Genomic DNA, 22,196 nt, shown 5'->3' with positions numbered 1-22,196 from the left:
ATTATTAAAAGGAGAAAAACATATTATAAACTAAGTTTAGAAAGACATTTATTTACTTATTTAAGTAAGTAGGCTCCATGCCCAATGGGGGGGCTTAAAACAACCCTGAGCTTAAGAGTTGCATGCTCTACTGATCCAGCCAGCTAGATGCCCCTGAAAGACTCCTCTTTAAATTGAAAATTACATATGTATAAATTTGCCTAGAAAAAAATAAATATATATGTGTTTGTGTGTGTGTGTGTATATATATATATATACACACACACACATATACATATATATATGTCAATAGTGATTTTGTATGGGTAGATGATTGTATTTTTATACTTTAAGTATTTTCCATTATTTTCTAAAATGAACATGTACTTTTTTTCATAGAAAGCACTCATTCTACAAAGGGAAAAAAAATGACATTCAGTTTTCTTTAAGAAGGGCCTAGGAAGGGTCTTGGATGGAAGACAGGATAGAAGAGTAATATCTATTACATATTCAAATCTACTCCTATGAACAGATGAGAAAAATGCAATGAATTTTAAGGAATAAGAAGCTTGCTTGCAAGAAGGAAGCCATTCTGACCTTGTCCCCTTTATGGGGTGAGCCTGGCTCCTTACAAACCCCTTACACCTAGTTTCAGGCTGAAGAAAAAAATGTACACTCCTGAGAAGATACTGTGACCAGAGAAGCAGCCCCAGCTCACTGTGGGGTAGGGAAATGCCCCCACTGTGTCCAGGGCACAACCAGCACAGGCTCTGATACCCAGGATGGCAAGAGAACAGCGTTGTGGACAAAACAGGGTGATTTTCAGTTTTCTTGGTATTACTCAGACTCCTCAATGTTTGCTGCAAATTACATTAGTTTTTGGAGCAGTAAATACTTTTCCAAAGCAAATACTCCAAAGAGAGGCTGCAAATGCCCCTGGCTGCGTTATGAGAACACAGAACCACCTCAATGCCGTGCCTCATCAGAGGACCTCTGCTCTCCTTGCGAGTCCGTAATTCATGAGTGTGCAGTTTTCCAACTCTCATCTTAGCTCTTTGTGCTACTGTGGTGTGGCCTCAGGCTATCACTATCTGTTCTACTTGCAAAGGTTTTAATCATCTCCGTGCTTCCCTCTCCTTTTTCCCTCCTGCCTTAAAAAAAAAAAAAAAAAGGCAACATACAAGGGGCACCCATATGCCTAGAAGATTTTCTGCTTTCATAATGCTTAACACTTTCCACACCAGATAGAGTAATCCTGATCCTGATTTTCTTCTTAACACATCCTTGCAACACTGATACTGGTTGGGCTGCACGTCTTGAGAACTGATTTTGTTGTACCCCAAAGCCACTGGTACCCAGTAAATTGTCCATATTTCTAGAATGGTAGAAGATTTTCCCCTACTCAGTCATTGCCTGATTTCTAAATGGGTTCCAGAAACACATCTTCAGAGGATGCCACTGAGTGTGAAGGACAGGAGGACAGTCATTAACCACATATCGCTGAAATGAAGGAAGACAGAGATGATCTGTGTATCAAGGACTGTAATTCCTCCTCATGTCAGTTTTCCTCTGTGGGGTTTTGTTAGGAATGGAGGGATCTGCTTGGGCACAGCAGAGCAGGTAAAATAGGGTTAACTGATAAATCCGGGTATAAAAAATTTGGTGTTGTCCCATTTGGCCAATTATACCACACGAATAACAGAAGAGAAGGCCAATAGAAGTGTATAAAGGACCATTATTCAAGACTAAGAGCCAAGTGGTCTCACTTACCTCTAGTGTAGTTAATACAATCTTCTCAACTGAAGAAAAATAAGCCTCCCACAAGAATTGTGTCTGCTGTCTAAGTGCTAGGATTTTATCCTGATGAATAGACCTGATTGTAGAAGGAATCTGTAACACAAGGTGAACACATAATAACTATAACTGTAAAACAATGAGATGCCATTTGATCGAAATAACCCACCTGGGTTAGGCTTTATAAATTTCTTAGCATTCAGGTTTTAGTGTACGGGATGGGCTAAAAATCTGAAATGCCCTTAAGAGGTGTCAGGTACAAGCAGTACTTACTGGGGATCAGCCTTAATGATCTTTAATGGATGGAAGTTAAAGTCCCCTCTAAGATTTGGTACCAGCTTATCAGTTGCTTAGGGTCCCACAAATCCTCAAGCTTACACATGGACAAGCACATTCTACACAGAAGGGAGCTGTCAGTTTTGGTGAAAGGCTGAAAGACATGCCCCAAACACTTCCAAGACATGCAATGCCAGGGACTCCAAGTGATCTACAAAGGGGCTTCTAGAGGAAATGTCTCTGAGCCTCTCCATTTAATCTGTAGCTGGATAGTCATTTCCATATGCACACATTTGTGACCTTACCCTGAGAGCTATTCTGCCCCCTGACCTCTCTTTTTGGCTCCAGCACTAATGCTAATCTAGCACAATCTGTCAAACATCATACACATTCAACCATCGCTGAATGTGACTAAGGCTACATCTCTAACAGGCTACATGATTTTAAAGGAGAGACCTCTGTCCGTCCATCCTTCTACATGTTTTAAGGTTGTAAGAATGGCTTTTATATAGTAGTTTTTCAAGAAATAAGAGTTGAGGGGCACCTGGGTGGCTCAGTCGGTTAGGCGTCTGCCTTCAACACAGGTCATGATCCCAGGGCCCTGGGATTGAGCCTCACATTGGGACTCCCTGCTCAGCCAGGAGTCTGCTTCTCTGACTCTCCCCCCAAGCTTTGTGCTCTCTCTTGCTCTCAAATAAATAAAATCTTAAAAAAAAAAAAGAAAGAAAGAAAGAAACAAGAGTTGAATTGAACATGGCCAACTGAAGTTACCATAGGGATATGATTATTTTTACCATCAATACAGCTTAATGGTTAAGCACAGGGACACAGAAATTGGACCAAGGTGGGATTCTCAGTTCTACCATTTACTAGCTGTGCTTTCTTGGACAAGTTACTTATCTCTCTTTGAGTACCTCTTCATTTATATAACCTTTGGGATACAGTACTAACATCAAAAGGTTGTAAAGGTGATCAAATAAGTGCTTACTTAACACAATAGTGAGAACATGGGAAGCTTAACATAGCAAATTATTACTACCACTATTATTATTATTGACATAAGGGTGATGATACTCAAAGTTCGACCAACTTCTTAATGTTTGTACGTGAACTTGTTTGGATCTGGAGCTCTGACACGTACTTTGGGTTTCTGGTGAATTTGCTGGGCTTGCTCCCTATCTTCATGTATAGTTCAAGGTCTATTTCATTTATGGAGTCTATACTCTTAGAGGAGATTCCTTGTGATTAGCAAACTGCCCTCTTGTGCTCACCTCTTTCTGCATGCTTGCTTTGCTAATGCGTAACTAAGTAGACAGACATGGGGGCCTGGGCTGAGGTAGGAATGCTCTGTTAGCTGCTTTAATAAGAAAAGTTACTCATGGCATTGTGACTAAGGCTAGATCTGAATTTCCCCTGGAAGGGAAGGAGGTGGCAACACATTTTTGGACTCAAGACTATTTTTCAGAGGAGCAATGAAATTGCTCCACAGTAAGAACAAAAGGACAAACTCACTTGCTTTTGCAACATCCTACAGCAGACACTAAATCTGTGCCCCAAAGTGTGTATCTGGATGCCTCACACTGAAGAAGGATGAAAGCAACAGGTAAAGGGAAAGCACCAGCAGGCTTTGTTAGTCCAGAATTAGAACTCAAGGTCAAATGTAAGTAAATTATCCTTGGAGAAGGCAGAGCAACTATCCACATCATGGATCCTTGATAAGTCAAGGGCAATTTATTTTTATTTACTGAGAAAATTACCTAGATTGCCAAAAGAGACTAGAAAAAAGTTACTCAGCTCAGTTTTCATAATCATGTCCTCTTTTAAATGTCAATGGCATATCCTAAGAGTCGTATCAGTTGACTTCACTATTTTGCCATGATCACGAGAAACCAGTCCATTAGAAAAATGTGATTACATAATCTCCAGAAAACGAAGTAGGCTATGGTTATGAACGAATAAAGGGAATGTCACATATATTTTTAAAAGGATTTTATTTATTTATTTTAGAGAAAGAGAGACAAAGAGGGACACAGAAAGAGCATAGGGGAAGGGGCAGAAGGAGAAGAGAATCTCGAGCAGACTTCTTGCTGAACCAGGACTCAATTCCAGGACCCTGAGATCATGGCCTGAGGTGAAACCAAGGGTCGGATGCCCAAACGACTGAGTCACTCAGGCGCCCTAAAGCAATATCACATATTAACCTACCAATACATTCCCCCTCTATTATATAAGCCACAAACTGATGTTAGGACATCAAGTGAGCTATACGCTGTCTGTCTATATGTACAATATACGTGATAGCTCTTTGCAAAGTGCTCTGGAAGAGAATTCCAACTGACTGAAAAGACAGAGTTCCAGGTTTTCATGGCATTTGACTATTGGTTATTAATCTGCTTGTCCTGAGAGACAGGTACGCAAGAGTGATAAATTAATTCCAATTTGGCTGGATTGTTCAGCGTTGCAGAACTCAATGAAGTCTTAACAAAAGGTCATGTATGGTAACAAAACTAATGGAATCTACCAAAATAGATCTAGGAAAGCAACACGCAGCTCTCTTGGTGACATAATGACAAGAATATATGCAAATAAAAACATCCGAGCTGTTCTAAAACAGGAAACGAAAAATTGTAACATAACAACAACATCTCCCAGAGCAGACATTTGGGCTCAGCGCCAGCTCTCTACAAGGATCGTCAACGACAGTACAGTCGCTGTTCAATATGGAGGCAGCTGTGCAGAGATGGAGTGCTCAGGAAAGGGGAAACCACCAGCAAGTTGGAGTGGGGGCAGAATGGAAAACAGTATCTTCAGAGTCAAGCCAAACAAACTGCTTCATTAGGTGAAATCCATACCAGCTTTGGTGAAATGGTACAAACTGGACAACCACAATTAAGATCCCAGAATGCTCTCCTCTCCAAGACAAACTCCTAAGTTTTTCATGTCAGATTCATAGGAGCCTTGGAGAAATTATGGCTGATGGTTTTTATTCCTTTTATTTCCCAAGTTTCTTTGGATGATCATGCATTTAAAAAAAATTATAAAAGGAAGGAAAAAAGCAACAGGGAAACAAACTACTCATATCACTTTTGTCTGGCCTTTCATGAGTGAATGTCTTTGATATACACCATTCGGCCCTGGGAGGATTTTGCTAGGTCATTTATTCCTCTTTTGTTTTGAAGGTCCCAGGTGGAGGTCACGTACCTGAGTACCAGAGAGTAGGAATGTTCTAGGGGCTGTGTTCAGCTTGGCTTGCCTAAGTCACAGCCCTCACCTGTTACTTTAGGAAGAGAACTGGGTTACTTCATCAGCCAGCTAGCGGACTATCTGGCAGTAGAAGCAGAATCAACAACAGAGTTAAAAGCTCAATTTTCTTGGTATTAAAAAAAAAAAAAAGCCAGGACATTAAAAATAAAAATCATTCTACAACATTTGTGGTAATTCAAGATAAAGTATATAATGCCATCAAAGAAAAACATTAAAATACTCTATAATTTCAGAGAAAGGAGTAGGGCAATTTACGTGGAACCTAAAACATTACTGCACAAAAGGGCTTTAGAAATCCTTAGTTGATATGCCTAGGTGGCTCAGGTCATGATCTTAGGGTCATAATCTTAAGCCCTGCATTGGGCTCTGAGCTGGATGTAGAGCCTGCTTAAGAGTATCTCTCTGCCTCTCCTTCTCCCTCTGCTCCCTGCCCCACCCCACCTTCTTATGCATACTCTCTCTAAAAAAGAAAAAGAGAAAAAAAGGAAGAAGAAGAAGAAGAAAAGAAAAGAGAAAGGAAAAGAGAAAAGAAAAGAAAAGAAAAGAAAAGAAAAGAAAAGAAAAGAAAAGAAAAAAAAGGAAAAAAAGAAAGAAAAAAGAAAAGAAAAATGGAACCCTTGCTGCCCTTGGAGTTCTCTGGGAGTATCATATTCCTCTCTGCAGGCAGCTCTTGAGTTCAAACTTTTCTTAGGCATCCTTGTTGAAAATTAGTTGACCATATGTGGGTAGATTTATTTTTGGGCTTTCTATTTTGTTCTATTGGTCTGTCTGTCTCTGTGCCAGTACAATATCATTTTGATGACTGTAGCTTTGTCATATATTCTGAATTCAGGAAACTTAATGCCTCCAGCTTTGGTCTTTCTCAAGACTGACTTGGTTATTTGGGGTCTTTTGTGGTTCTATATGAATTTTAGAATTATTTTTCTATTTCTGTAAAAAATTCCATTAGGATTTTGATAGAGATTGCATTGAATCTGTAGATCAATTTGGGTAATACGGTCATTTTAATCATATTAAGTCTGACTTCTACAATTAGGACAACATGGATGAACCTTGAGGACATTAGGCTAAGTGACATAAACCAGTCACAGAAAGCCAAATACTGCATGATTCCACCTCCACATGAGGTATCTAAAATAGTCAAATTCACAGAATTAAAGAGTAGAATGAGAGTTGCCAGGGTTGGGGGTGGGAAAGAAATGAGGAGTTACTAAACCAGTGTGCATAAAGTTTCAGTTAAACAAATGAAATAAGCTCCCGAGAGGTCTAATACAGTGAACCCACGGTCAAAATAATGTATCCTACATTTAAAAATAAGAACGTAAATCTCATGCTAAGTGTTCTTGCCACAATAAAATAAAATAAAGAGATCCAAATGGCAAAAGATACATTTAAAAAATCATTTTTATTAGAGGCTGCTCTTTTAAATATACACGTTAAGGAGAACACTGCTCAGGCTCCCAGACTGGATCATTTGAGCAATGATAACACTAATTATAAGAATCAACCCTAGAGACCTCCCTCTTTCTGAAAATTAATCTGAAGGCAATTACAGAAATAGAGGAAAGGAATACGAAGTGGCAGGATGGTACAAACACTCTCTGGTATAATTTCTAAAAATTCTGGATCTGGAAGAGGAGGGATACATGCTTCTTCTGACCATCAAAGTTCATGTCCTTTACCTGCCACTACTTTTCCAAATATATTCCCCAGGCCCGGGTGGATTTTGTGTGGGAAAGTGAACAATGTCATATTAAATGACTTCATATTCGCCATGACACAGGCAATTTTCTCCTGATAAGATTTCTTTTATAGAGCTGACCTTTTGGATTCATCTTCTTTGAAATTGTGGACGAGGGGCCGCAATAATCCGCTGATGTGCTGAAGGCCAGAGCCCCTTCCTTACCTGTAATAACAATCTCTCATCGCCTATGACGGCAGCTTGGTTCCAATTAATCACTTCAGAGAATGGCAACTCCCACCCGTTGCTGAGCATCACAGGGACACAGGCGGCCTGGGTGAAGAAGGGGGCTTCGTGAATGTGGGGAAGTGGCAGGGGGAGCCTTCCAACTGGAGGCGACATCACTTACAAGTTCAGTTACTGGCGTTTCTTACTTGGGTCACTGCACGGATCCTGAACCGCTTAGGCCCGAAGGGGAGGCGGCCTGGATGAGCCACCAAGTCATGTGAAGGCTGTGCATATCCAGCCGAGATTTTAATGCTTGCAAGTCTTGCCCTCGAATGCTAAAACCCCATTTCTATTCTAGTACATGGTTTGGCTGACCTTACTTCCACAGAGACGACTGGCCTCGTTCGAGAAGTTTTATTGATGTAACAAAATCGTCCACCAACAACATCCTAGCATAAAACCAACCTTGAATATAAACCGTTTTGTCAATGCAACTGCCACAGGTCTGCTTGTGAAGTGGTTTACCCCACTGTTAGGAGCAACAAAGAGCAGAATGGGGCCTGGCATTCCTGATGAAGCCTTCTGTGGACTGCACTACCACAGGGTGCTCACCTTTCCCTTGCAAAGCAAACACCTCCTCCAGAACCTTGCTCCACTCACTGTGGAGGGGGCCAAACCAGTCGCCCCAATGTACTGCCTGCACAGTGATCTGTCAGCCAAGAAATGCTGGGCTAAGGACCCAGTTCTGGTTCCAAATAACTCATCATCCAAAGCGGAGAACAGTTGGCTTCATGGGGCATCCCAAAGAGGCGACAAGAACATTAGTGACCGTGTGCTTCACAGAGCACACTGGGAAGGACCTTCAGGAGGAGGAAGCACTTCTGTTGGAGGGCAGAACACAGAAGGGGAGAGAACAGAGAAGCCAGAGGGCAGGAGTGGAGGAGCACAGTCTCAGCCGGGAGTGTGCTCTCTCAAGATCACGGAAGGCTGACTGCAACTCCCAAGTGCAGACGACGTGCACAAGTGTCTCAGCAGGTGAGGCAGCCCCAGGGCTGCACAGCCCCGGAACAGGTGGGCCAAAGTGAGGACACTGCTCCCTGGGCATCACTGTCAGAATTTAGAGGCACCAACTGAGTGGGGTGGGCAGAAAAGACGATCTGGGGAGCACCACCGATAAGCCATGTTCCTAAGCTCATGCTCTTGAGACTGGCTTCCAGGAGCGGGGCAGCGTCTCTGCAAGGAGCCCAGCCAGGCCACTGCTGGCCAGTCAGATCTACACCACCACCACCTCCCCCCCTCCCCCCCAGTTTGCAAACATATCCCCGAAGAACCCATCCTCCCTGGTGGTGAAACTGTTTAATCTTCTCATGCCCAAAGACAGGGAGTAAACCTCTTCCCATCTACCCCTTCCCCCCTTATAGAAAGTGTTGCAGACTTTCTTGGGATAACAGATTTCAGGTGTTCAAGGCCAACTATGCATTCTGTTTAGATCCCAGGTTAAACTCGCCACGTCTGACTTCAGCCCTCAGCCCTAGTCCGCGGAGGTTTCAGTCTCTTACCTGCAGAGCCTCCAGAAACCTGAAGGACCCAAGCCTGCGACCACGAGGAACCAGACAGAAAGTGGCATTGTGCAGCATTTCCCGATAATCATACCTAGAAGGAGAGGAGGAGCAATCAGCAAACGAAGACCCATTAGGAGTGGGGGGAGTAAATGAACATCTGTGGGAGCACACCTGCATGAAATTACCCAGAGCAAATCAGGAAATATGCTGGGCTGGGCAGGCAGTTCTCACTTTCCCTTGGGGGAGGTTGGTAGTGGGGGGGTAGGTTGCACGAAGGAGAACAAATGTGAACTTTCATGGGGGACAAAGTAATTAGGGTCTTTTGCAGGCAGTACATAAAAGACAAGTCTGCTGGTCCCAGTAACAATTTGGCTTGCCCAGGTTTTGCTTCCAAAAATCAGATTTTTGTGCCTTGATGAAATGTCTAGTTCCCATAAGTTTAAAAAAGAAAAATCACACTGAGAAGTTCTTGTTTAATGCCGTGTCATTCAGCAAAACTAAGACTGTCCTTGTTCCCCACCCCATGCTATTAAAACCTACTCAGGAAACCTCCATTACAAGCACAAAACATTTACTTTCTCCTTCGAGCTGGAGTTCTTACATTTAACCGAGAATATTCAGCTACGCCAGACAAATACTTCTAAGAATGGCTGACATGACTTTAAGGGAAAGACAAATGAGACAGGAGGAGCTGGCCTAAGAAATGGAGAAGTAAGTATAATAGAAAAAAACATAGGGGGTGCAGAAAACTGGGGTGCACGAGAGGCTTGTTGCTTGACTCAAATGCCACTTGATGGTATTACAGGGTTTTTGCACTTGAAAAAAAAGGCAAAATATAACATGAGGATCAGCTGTCTCTTCCTGCTGGTGAAGTGCAGGAAAAGCAACGACATTTCATTTTGTTGAGGGCTATCACTTTAAAAGTGATGTCCACAAACACATTCCTAAACACGCAGTTTCAGGTTCATTAGGAGTTGAAGCAAACTTGGGAAGCCAGGAATGGCTCCTGTCCTGTGCGAGCCCCGATTCTCAGAGCTAAGATGAAATCACTCTCATTTTTTTTTTTTTTTGAAATCACTCTCATTTTTTAAGAGCTTCCAGTGCTCGGCAGACAGGTGTGACTTTGACAGTAGCATATGTCACCAGCATTTTCTGACTCTAATAGTCTAATTTAATCATAGCCTCAAGGCATCGGATTCTTCCCTCCTCGTTTTGGGGTACTGATATATACATTTATATTTTTAAAGTCCACATCTATTTTTATATTCTCATACAAACTAGGCATATGGGAGTAAGCCAATTTTCAATTATAAACCCGTCATTAAGAAGAGACATCATGCAAAGGACCATTTGCTTAAACAAGCTTGTACAACTAATTTGCACAAGAAAAGGTCACCGTGAATGGATTAAGATTATCTCCACTGAGAGTAAAATAAAAACCTTTGCTGGATTAATTAAACTGCAAAATAGACTTGAAAGGAGAAAAGATTTTTAAGAGGGCTCATATTTGACTAAGTCAGAAATATTAAATTATGATGGTAATGGCTGCTTCTTTGCTCACCAAACAGAGAGAAATAATTGATAAGTATCTTCAAATTCAACTGTTAAAAATGTTGGGATCGCTACCTAATGAACAAAGAGGGAAATATGTGCACACACACACACACACACACACACAAATATACCTATAAAGTTTTAACTCAAATTGTTTTAATATAAAAAGGTCAAACACACTTCAGACTACAGCAAAGTTTAATAAATGCCCAGAATAGAAACCCCTGAGGGACGAGCACAGAAGGTCCTACTCCTCATCATTAAGCTGCTAAAAATGTAAAACCCTATTAATGCTCTGGATTGTAACGAGTTTCAAAGTTGCCAGTTGCAGAATTTACTTTAGGGAAGGAGTGGAGGTAGAGGGAAGGCAGAAAACTTAGAGCAAAAATTCAAATGACAGTTATTCTAGGGTGTTGATTTTTACGTGGTGGTACAGGAGCAGTATTTGCTGACGGAGAGGATAAAGCTCGCGTGACTGAAGCTTGTGTTCATTCACGCAACAGGTGATGGGAGACTTGGGACGAACATTCTTGCCGCTAGGTAGCTGTGACATCACGAAGAAAACATGAGCTCTCCAGGACTCAGTTTCCTCATCCGCAAAGTGATGAGAGATTGTCTGAACATCCCCTTATGACTTTATGCTGCTTTTAGTTAAGAAAGAAGAATGTCCTTTCAGAATATCCCACTGCTCCTATGTTTCCATAACCCTTGTATAAATAAGTGTGTATATATGTAGAAGTAGCTATCCGCTCACGTGTCTACAAAGCATGTCTAACGTGTGTGTTGTTCCTACAAACACACAAAGACACATAGAGAACATAACATGTACACACAAAACTTACAACAGTAATTTTCAGAATTCTAACCATGCTCACTCAGCCCACGAACCAGCTCCTCCCCTGGGCTCTTAGTGATGGAACCTGCGAATTGTGAGTGTGTTCCAAATGAAGGATAATGATGCCCTGCAAGGAGGACAGTCTTCATAGGTGGGCCACACGTGTGTTTGGCACCCTTCTGCTCAGCCCTTCAATGGACCCTCCTCTCCATTTTGCCATGTTCACACACCTCACCTCTACTTCCTTCTAAATGCTTAAACTCATTCATTTTTTTTTTCAGTCATTTTCTCAAGAAACACAATGTTCCAGGCCCTGTTCTAGTCCTGCAGATGTTGTGTGGAGAAGATCCCACCTTAGTTGCTAGACCTACCAGAGAATCCTCTGATAATCCAGAAATGCAGATGAGAACTGAGGCTATAATCTGCTGAGGGTAACTGCATCATAAAGTATGTTCGAGAAGGCTAGCCTCGCACAGTGAGGCACTAGGAACTCTGGAGACGCTCTCCCTAGCATAACAACAATTTAGCTGGTAAAAATTATAAAAACATTCACTTAAAGTTTCTGGAAACTGTCCTAAGGATATAATGACAAATGGAAAAACATTTGTTCAAGAAAACCTACCAGATCTTGGCAAGAACAGTGAGTGTCTGTGGCATTTGAGCCATGACCTGCTCCATTACCAACCCCTCCCAGCTCCGCCTTCTAGAAGCTCCATCTCAGGCAAGTTCAGTCAAGAAGACTGGGCTCCCTCTCCTCCCAGTTCCCGTCAAGAAAGTGAAAAGACAACCCTTAGAAAAAAAAAATTGCAAATCTTCGAATAAGAGACTTGTATCCAAAATATGTAAGGAATTCTAACATTCAACAATCAAGAGACAAATAATCCAATTTGAAAACATACCACGGATTGACTAAATGTTGTTCCAAAGGAAATATACGAAGTGCCAAGCACGTAAAAAGATACTCAACATCATGAGCCATTAAGGAAATGCAAATCACCCACGAGGATGGCTACCATCAGGAGAACAGGTGGTGACAAGGCTGCAGAGAAACTGGAACCCTCACATATTGCTGGTAGAGAGGTAAAATGGTACGGTCACACTGGAGAAAAGTTTGGCAGTTTTGTTTAAAACTAAAAATGGGATTAGCATATGACCCAACAATTGCACTCTTGGGCATTTATCCCAGAGAAAATGAAAACTTATTTTCACACAGAAACTTGTCCATGAACGTTCACAGCAGTTTTATCCTTAATAGCCCCAAATGGGAAACTATCCAAATGTCCTTCAATGGGTGAATGATTCAACAAACTGTGGCACATCTATAGCCTAGAATAGTTCTCAGCAATAAAACGAAATGAACTCTTGATACACACAACATCCTCAAGGAAATCATGTTAAGTGAAAAAGTTGATCTCAAAAGGATATATACAGCATTATTATTTATATAGCATTCATGAAATAACAATTGTAGGGATAGGTAACAGATTAGTGGTTACCAGGGGTTAGAGACGGGGGAAGAAAGATAAGGAGAGGATGGGTGGAGTGAGGGAGAGATGGCCTTCTTAAAGGGACTAACTCTCTCTCCCCAATTAAGTTTAGAAAATGTATATCACATCAAAATGATAAACTTCTTTAAAACAAAAAGTAGGGCAGCCTGGGTGGCTCAGCGGTTTAGTGCTGCCTTCTGCCCAGTGTGTAATCTTGGAGACCCAGGATCGAGTCCCACATTGGGTTCCCAGCATAGAGCCTGCTTCTCCCTCTGCCTGTGTCTCTGCCTTTCTCTCTCTCTGTGCCTCTCATGAATAAATAAATAAAATCTTAAAAAAAAAAAAGTAACACGATATCCTAAGCAAGAAGGTAAGCAGATAAGGCATGTACCTCATTTCAGAGAACGTTCAGCTTTAATTAATAAATGGTTTTGTTACCCTTTTCAGATGGGTATTAAGCTCCCCATTTGTACGTGGTGACACAGAAGTTAGAACAGTTTTCATAAATGACTGCAAAGGAAAATGCAATAAAACGACACGACCTGAATTTAACCTAGAAACCAGGAACCACTCTATGGCCATAATAATTTTCTCCTTAAAGTTGTACTGAATAATGGATGGGATACACCCCATTTAAAATGGGCCATGTAATAATGCATAATTGAAGTCCTTCCCCTCCATATGAAACACATTTTTTGCTGGCAGCAATTTAGTGCACCTGAGGGGGGGTGCAGTGTGGCAAGTGCAGGGGTTCTTCAAACGTGTTCTCCCAGCCGGGAGCATCACCTGCACCACCTGGGAACTTCGTAGAACTGGGAATTCTTGGCCTTGCCAAGACCCACTGAGGTAGAAACTCCAGGGGAAGGGCCCAGAATTCTGTTTTAACAAGTCTTCCAGGTAATTAGGATGCATCCTAAATTTTACACTAAGAGCTCAAAAAAAAAAAAAAAAAAAGTGAGTTAAAAGGTCAGGAATACAAAGCTTAGTGAATAAGCAGATTTAGACATAGCCAAACCTGGGTTCAAATTTCACCTTTGCTATTTACAAGCTGAGTGATCTTGGGGAAGTTATTTGTCTAAATCTTAGCTTCCTTGTTGGCAAAGTGGAGATACTTCTACCATGAGGCTCAGATGATACCATTTAACTCAAACACGGGCATATCATAAACAGCCCATAAATGGTAGCTATTATCATTTATGGCTCAGAATATAATGGAAAACAGAGCCCACTTGAACAGTTAGAAGACCTTGCTTGAGGAATTTGGGTTCTGGATCTACCGCTTTGTATGAGGTCCTGTGCAAACGGAGTTCTCTGTTCTTCAAAGTTGTGAAGGCCAAAGGAGATCACGTCCAGACCCTATAAACTGCCACGTGAGGTGCACCTGCAAGTTATTGTGGTAAATGACCTCAGGATGAGAGGAATAGAACTATTTTTTTTGAAAGTAACAATGAAATAAAGAAAGTAAAGAAAGAACAGATCCGCCAAGACCGAGTCGGAGAGAAATGCAGGACAGACCCTTTAAAACAGAATGCAGACAGAAGCTGGGAATCACAATAGAACAGCAGCTTCTAATTGAAAGGATTCTGCCTTATTATCAAAAGCTACAGAGACAAGGATGCTGCTGGTGCAGGGTGCCAACTTGTCCTCCTGCGCTTCCCACAATTCCTCCGTAGCATGCACAGTTGCCACGAGAGCCTGCTTTTTGCTAATCAAAGACGGTAGGCAAGAAGCAAGTGATCCAGCCTCTCATCCCTGTAGCCAGACAATTCTAGTCTCCCCATGTTGCTACAGTTTGTCTCAAGTATTTATTTGTGAAGTAAGCAAACATCTACGCTATCTGTTCCCTCCAGTCTGCCTCCTCGTAAGTACTTAATCTTCTTTGCTTACACCCAGGTTTGAATCACATCCCTTAAGAGAAAAAGAAGGAAAACAAAAACAATTTATGATGCTGTAGTTCCACAAAGTACACGGGGAGAAGGGAAATAAAATAACTTCCTCAGCACCTCCTCTGTGCTTTCTTTTATTCGATCAACAAACATTAATTAGTTGAATGCCTGCCGTCAAGCACTACTCAAGGAACTGGTGGTCCAGTGAAAAGGCGGATGCGTTATTGTTATTCGGTGAGGGAATATGATGATCAATGATTGTTATTTAGCAATAGGATGGAGGCGCAAGGTGCATAACGACGCAGAGAAAAACAAGAGTGACAACCTGGCTTTGGTGGGGAGACTTGAGGAGCAAGAGTGCCTCCAGGATGAAGGGAAAATGAGCTAATTATTAATTGAAGAGGGAGGATCAGCATGGCGAGGCTGAAAGGAGGCAGTGGGCATTTTGGGGGGTAAAAACCGCATGGCAAGAACAGATATCAGGATGAGAGAACTGACCACAGTTGGGGAGGGGTTGGGAGGAGAGGGGGGAATGAAACTGCTGGTAAAGGTGGGGTCCCAATGGAACAGCTGTGTGTGGTGTCTCCTGGAGCTCAGACATGATCCTCTGCAGTGGTTGCGAGTCACCGAAGGGCCTAGCAGAAGAATGACACGTTCCCAATGGGATTCTTAGGATTTGATAGAACACAACTTCACAGGTGAGTGCTTAGCTCAGTCTGATAACCTTGCTAACGATGCAGGTCACAGCAACAGAGCCATTAGGGCACCAACTCCAGACTTTTCTGGTTGTAAGAGAATCTGCCACCCACCACGTCACGCTGCCTCCTTGGTCAGCTCACATAAATGCAGAGACTAAAAATACATTTCTTTCTTTCTTTCTTTTTAAGATTTTATTTTTAAGTAATCCCTACACCCAATGTGGCACCCAAACTCACAACCCCCAAGTTCAAGAGTTGCGCGCTCCACTGACTGAGCCAGCCAGGCAGCCCTGAAAATACATTTCTTATGGAGCAAAGTCCTAAGCACTTCACCTAGTTTTGAGCACTAGTAACAGATGGCTACCACCAAGAGGACCCGGTCTCCTCTAATCAAAACTCTGCATCACGTCACACCAGCAGTTCAGTCCAAGATGGTGCTGTTTTTTATTAATCATGTTGCTGTAGATGCTTTCTTGGCCTTTACAGATTGAACACATAAAATTTCAATTGTTTTTGAGAAAATCCAAGGTGCCTAACATGTAATAACCCAAGGCATAAATGTGAACTGAGAAACATATCTTTTATTTAGAAAATGGGTCCAGCCGGCCACCACAGTATGGCTCTTTGATGCCCTGTGAGCATACATACAGAGAAGTACAGGCCCCTGTGGTCTTTGAGAACTCGGGGGACCCACGAAGCCTCAGTTTCCTCACCAGCTACTCACGTAGCTTTTGTGCACATGAATGAGCTCCAGCATTGGGTAAGTGCCATGAGCTACACTCAGGCGTGGTGCTGAACCTAGTGGACCACATCACCTACAGCCTCAGGGATGCTTAGTGGCCGGCGGTCGGAAGGCACTCGCTATTTGGAGATGGTGTGATTTCTCATGCTGGCAAGTCTTGCTTGAGCACTGCCTGCTGCTAGAACCTCTGGGGCACCCGGTCATGCCACAGCTTAGGACTTTATTTTTTTATAATGCTCCTCAGAATGCAACTGTGGGTCCTGGGCTATGCCCTGCAGAGAGCAATGGTTGGCTACAATGAGGGATGGTATCTACATTCATCCTTTCACATTTCTTGGCTATCCACAGAATATCATGACCTTTTTATTGTCCATTTGTAATCGATTTCAACGTAGGGAAGGGAGGGAGGGAACATTTTGCAGGGCTCTAGCTAGGGGCATGAGACCTCGTGGAAGCATGGACTCTTGCACACACATGATCTCACTTAAACCTCACAGCCACACCGGGAGGTGGATATGGTTTTACCAGCTTCCCACATGGAAGAAGAGAGTCAGGAGACACTTGGAAGCAAACACTCTGAATACACTGGATCATAACCCCATTTTGTGTCAAAATTCCCCCACCCCGTCTCTACCCAAAACATCTACGACAACTCAGAACTTTAAACTTCGACTGCATGGCCATCACCACCGACATAAACTAATGAAAACAGCATGCGCCAGGTGCACCTCTTCCCTCAACACGGGCAGAAGGCCACTTGGTGGCCTTCTCAGTTATAGCAGCCACTTGGTTTCCCCTCAGTTAAATAGCAGCTCAATGGCTAATATGTAAAAGCAAGTGATAAAATATGACAGCCATTAGAGGTAACAATTATTTTTTTAAAGATTTACTTATTTATTTGAGAGAGAGAAAGAGAGAGAGAGAGAGAGAGAGAGAGAGGCGGGAGAGGGGAAAAAGGAGAGGGAGAGAGAATCCCAAGCAGACTCTGCACTAAGCACTGCACACAGAGGCCGAAATGGGGCTCGATACCATGACCCTCGGATTGTGACTTGAGTTGAAATCAAGAGCACCCGGCTTAATCGACTGAGCCACCCAGGTGCCTCTAAAGGTAACAATTTTAATAATGATACCTCTACCCCCCCCACCCCCTACACACACACACACACACACACACACACACACACACTGATCACACGTTTCCTGCAGGCAGGGCAACACCCTGTCCTCATTATTGCACTTTATCCCTACAACAATATGTGAAACGCCCCATTTTACAGGTGAAGTAGAGCAACAAAGGTTTTACGAGGCTTATACAAGAGATCACATTGAACAGAATCCACAATATACTCTCTTGCCTCCCAGAGCTGCTGAGAAGGAAGGAGCGACACGGTGACAGCAGTGGAGGTGAAAATGAAAGACCTCTACCACACTGTGCCCGGTGATCTCAGATGCTGTCTGATGGAGGTGATGGGAGCACCAGCTTCTATGCTCAGCAACACCAAATTTCAGATCGCCCCAAGAAAAATGCAACTCAGGACCCATGGGTCTCAACAATTCTCTGGTTAGAAAGAAAGCATTTCTGGAAATGCTACATAAAGCGTCACCTGTGTACAGGGGGACAGAAGAGGGAGGGAGGGGAAAAAAGCCAGCGGCAACAATGACCTCGTGTGGATAAACGGGTCTGCTGGAGGTACACCAAGGTCTGGGCTGCAGGAGCTAAATGTCTGTGACAGGCCCGAGGGCAAGTGGGAAGCCCGAGGTCATTATCTTACCATTAGCTCTCACCAGGCTCTGCACCCAGGAGCCTGGCCAAGGGGAGCGGGGCCGACAGCACCAGCCTGGAGCGTCTTCCCTGAAGGGCAGCCCCCCCTCAGGGACAGGCCGAGGCTGGGCAGCAGGCAGTGGCAGGGGCACGTCTCAGCACAACCCCCCTTCCTTCCCCTGCCCTTCCTGCACTCCTGGAGGAAGCCTCACAGAGCCCCGAGTCTTGGCCAGAGACCCCCTTGCTGCTCACACAGCGCCTCCGGGCTGACCTGTCTATTGCTCACACTGTATTAAGTCACCCATTTTCTTGTTTTCTTTCCCTGGGCTCCAGGAGACAGGGCCCTGGTCCTACTTTCTGTTGAACTAGCCCCCCCCTGCCCCCCCCCAACCAGGGCCTGGCTTATAGCAGCCACTCGAAAAATAGTAAATGGATGGCAAATGCTCAGATGCTCAGCATCCGTTAGGTGTGCAGGGGTTTTATTTTTGTCTTCCTTTTGTACATTTTCTTTTTTGTTTGTTTTTTTTAAAGAGATTTTTTATTTTTTTAAGATTTTTTAAATTAATTAATTCATTCATTCATAAGAGACACAGAGAGAGCGAGAGAGAGGCAGAGACACAGGCAGAGGGAGTAGCAGGCCCCATGCAGGGAGCCTGACATGGGACTCGATCCCCTGTCTACAGGATCACGCCCTGGGCTGAAGGTAGTGCTAAACTGCTGAGCCACCCGGGCTGCCCCTTTTGTACATTTTCTATCCCTTCTTTTCTCTCTCTCTTTTTAAGATTTTATTTATTTATTCATGAGAGACACACAGAGAGAGGCAGAGATATAGGCAGAGGGAGAACCAGGCTTCCTGCGGGGAACCCGATGCAGGACTTGACCCCAAGACCCTGGGATCATGACCTGAGCCAAAGGCAGATGCTCAACCACTGAGCAACCCAGGGGCCCTCTGTCTTTATTTCTAAAGGGCTGGCAACGTGTTAAAAATTTCATTTTCTTTCTGCACACTGGTGAGAGTGGGAAATTTGTTTTACCGGCCCTGATAAATAGCATTATTTGCACATCGAGTCAAACATACGGGCAGTACTACTCGAAGTGAACCCTCTTCTGGCCTGCCTTCACGTCTGAGCTGAAGAAGAAAAAAACCAAAAAACCAAGAAAAAAGAAAAAAAACCAAATGGTACAACCTCCTCCTGGCTTCATAAGGATAAACACTGCTTGGTCCAAAGGCGGTGACTCCCCAGCCCCCAAAGAAAACTGGGCCCAACCCAGGGTTCTGACCACTTCCCTTCTTGAGCCAAGACATTCCTTCCCGCCTGGCCAGACTTGGCCAGCCCTGGGATTAGGAGGATGTCTGGAATTCCTGCTGGGCTGCTCTCATCACCAGGGCAGGTACTGCAGAGTGGCTGCCCAGTGGTGAAGAGGACATGCCCTGCATTCTTTGTCAGCGCATAAGCCTTTCGTCTGGTCCTTGCACTTAAATGATTATAAAATACCTTGAGAATCCAATTACAGTTAATGAAATGACAGCTGGCTCGGCTAACCTCACCTTCCTAACCCCGCTCCTATTTTTGCTATTCCTGAGGCCTACCTCCTGACTTGGACAGTCAGGGCCAGGTCACTTCTGGGCCCTTGGTGCTGAATCAGCAAATAAGGCCTCAGAAGTCTGCGGAGGTGAAGATCTGCATTCTCCAGAAATTATGAGGACACCAACATAATATGGCAGCTGTGTGAGGCTAGCTGACTACGAAAAGTTTATTTTTTCCCCTCCGGGTACATGAATATATCAATGTACAGGTGCAAATGTGTCTGTGTGACATACAAATCTGTGTTATGGTTAGCGACCTGATGGCACGTACTGTTTATTTAGCAGATATTGTTTATTTAGCAGATTCAGCCTCTTGTGAGGGTTTGGTCACTGGAGATGAGAAAGGCCCATAAATCCAGACTCTGCCATTTCCTTCAGAAGAACAATAATGCCCTGGGGGAGAGAGTCTGAGGCTCAGTGTCGCCCCTTCCTTCTCCTCCAGCTGGCTCTGCTCAGCCCAGTTCCCCTGGAGAAGCAGCTAAGGACCTAGCCACCTCCTAGGTGGCCTCATTTTCAGAAGGGCCTGTGGGACAGAGAAAAGTTAAGTCCCTAATAGGGGAGGGGTAGACCAGGTGGCTCGTAAGATGCCATCGTGCTCTGGTATTTGCTCACTGGACGAATGGATTCCAAGCAGCTCCTGTGTGCCAGGTAGCACGGTAGCACACTGAGCACAGGGTAACTAAAGATGCAAACACCCAACGGTTTTTGTAATTACACTGGAACCCCAGTCTCCCCATGCCCCTCTTTCCTAAATCTCCTTAATTCTACTCCTTTGGGTCTTCCCAAGAACAGAGTAACAAGAAGCATATTCTGGTTCATATTAGTTTCAGGTCTGAATAAGATCAATCTTATAGGTTCAATCCATTTTCCACAGAGCAACCAAAGATACCCCGAAAATGTTAACTCCAAGGCTGAACCCCCCTCCCCCCACCCGCCAGCGGCTCCTTGCAGCGCTTAGAATAATATTCACACCCCTTGCCCTGGCCAACAGGATTCCATGAGAACTGGCCTGTGTCCACAGGTCAGATTGCCCCTCACCATCAAGTCCATCTCCTGGGCTTGAACTTGCTCTGCCCTCTGCCTTGAGTATTCTCTCCCCATCTGCCCCAAGATGCAAATCAGCATTCAGAGAAACAGGCCCTCCTTGGAGAGGCCTTCCCAGACCAGCCTGTGTTCTCAGCAAGCACTGTCCCATTGTCCCTGTATCCTCTCTGTCCTAGGATTTAGCACGTCTGAATTCACCCGTCGGCCTGTGTTCCCAGCTCACTCTCGTTCTCCCTCAATATCATATATATACCATGAGAAAAGGAGCTTACCTGCTCTTATTCACCACTATGACCTCAGCACCTAGACCTGTGCCTGGACCATGGTATATGTGCTGCCAAAGCGAGCCCATGTGCCTGGGCCATGGTAGTCTTAAGAAGTAAGTGTTGTTGAATGAATACCAGATCTCCTCTCATTGCTCAGGGAATACCTATGAGGTCACAAAGTGTCCAAGTTGCTGGCCACGTATGCAAGGATAACTCTTAGGACAACGTTCCAAAAGAGCACAGAAGAACACAGAGAAATTCTGTCTTTTGTGTGTGTGTGTGTATGTGCAATACCAGCCTCATTTCTCTGGTTAATGTTAAGATTCATCAACTGCTCTAAATGCCATCTGCTATGAAAGCAAAATCTCATTAAAAATGTCTTTGGAGAAAAAAAAAGTTTTTTTTTAAAGGCTACCTTTAAGAGAGGTTTATGCAGAGTGATAGGATGAAACCTGCATGAACAAACATGAGAAACTATAGCTTCTGGTCTTGACTTTGTCTTTAGCTGTTTGATTTTAAGCAAGCTTTTGTTCTAAATCCATTCTTGTTTATACCATGGACCACTCATACTAGTCTAACTTACCTAACAAGGTCTACCGAGGATCTAACAGGACAGAGTACATGAGAACTTCAGGTAAAACTAAAGTGCCCCTGAGACAGGAAACAACAAATGTTGGAGAGGATGCGGAGAAAAGGGAACCCTCTTCCACTGTTGGTGGGAATGTGAACTGGTGCAGCCACTCTGGAAAACTGTGTGGAGGTTCCTCAAAGAGTTAAAAATAGACCTGCCCTACGACCCAGCAATTGCACTGTTGGGGATTTACCCCAAAGATTCAGATGCAATGAAACGCTGGGACACCTGCACCCCGATGTTTCTATCAGCAATGGCCACAATAGCCAAACTGTGGAAGGAGCCTCGGTGTCCATCGAAAGATGAATGGATAAAGAAGATGTGGTTTATGTATACAATGGAATATTACTCAGCAATTAGAAACGACAAATACCCACCATTTGCTTCAACGTGGATGGAACTGGAGGGTATTATGCTGAGTGAAATAAGTCAATCGGAGAAGGACGAGCAGTGTATGTTCTCATTCATTTGGGGAATATAAATAATAGTGAAAGGGAATATAAAGGAAGGGAGAAGAAATGTGTGGGAAATATCAGGAAGGGAGACAGAACATAAAGACTCCTAACTCTGGGAAACGAACTAGGGGTGGTGGAAGAGGAGGAGGGCGGGGGGTGGGGGGGAATGGGTGACGGGCACTGAGGGGGGCACTTGACAGGATGAGCACTGGGTGTTTTTCTGTATGTTGGTAAATTGAACACCAATAAAAATTAATTTTTAAAAGAAAAGTGCCCCTGAGAACCTTATGTAAACAAAAAGTGCCTGGGAGTACCAGGGAACACAAGGCAAGCACTTTCTTGGAATGGTCTTTGTTTATGAGGAGGCCATGATGTAGAGGATGTCAAAGGCTTGGCATTGTTTTGTTTCTCGTCCTCTTTTTTGAGTTCCAAATTATTATGGCCTCTACCCTAAACCCATCCAA

The 22,196-nt window shown here is 43.7% G+C and overlaps 1 protein-coding gene across 1 annotated transcript in view; it reads right to left on the bottom strand.

The window, feature by feature from the left end:
• EXT1 (exostosin glycosyltransferase 1) overlaps positions 1-22,196 on the bottom strand; it is a 286,107-nt gene that overhangs the window by 28,358 nt on the left and 235,553 nt on the right. Inside the window, exons 2-4 of the mRNA XM_041768881.1 lie at positions 8,782-8,875; positions 7,220-7,327; positions 1,750-1,869 (exon numbers count right to left, since the gene is read on the bottom strand). Coding sequence (XP_041624815.1) covers positions 1,750-1,869; positions 7,220-7,327; positions 8,782-8,875 — 322 coding nt within the window. The remainder of the gene's footprint in view (positions 1-1,749; positions 1,870-7,219; positions 7,328-8,781; positions 8,876-22,196) is intronic.

This window comes from Vulpes lagopus, chromosome 9 (assembly GCF_018345385.1).
Source record: "Vulpes lagopus strain Blue_001 chromosome 9, ASM1834538v1, whole genome shotgun sequence".
In the NCBI taxonomy this organism is placed as follows: domain Eukaryota; kingdom Metazoa; phylum Chordata; class Mammalia; order Carnivora; family Canidae; genus Vulpes; species Vulpes lagopus.
This window is presented reverse-complemented; position numbering and strand designations above follow the sequence as displayed.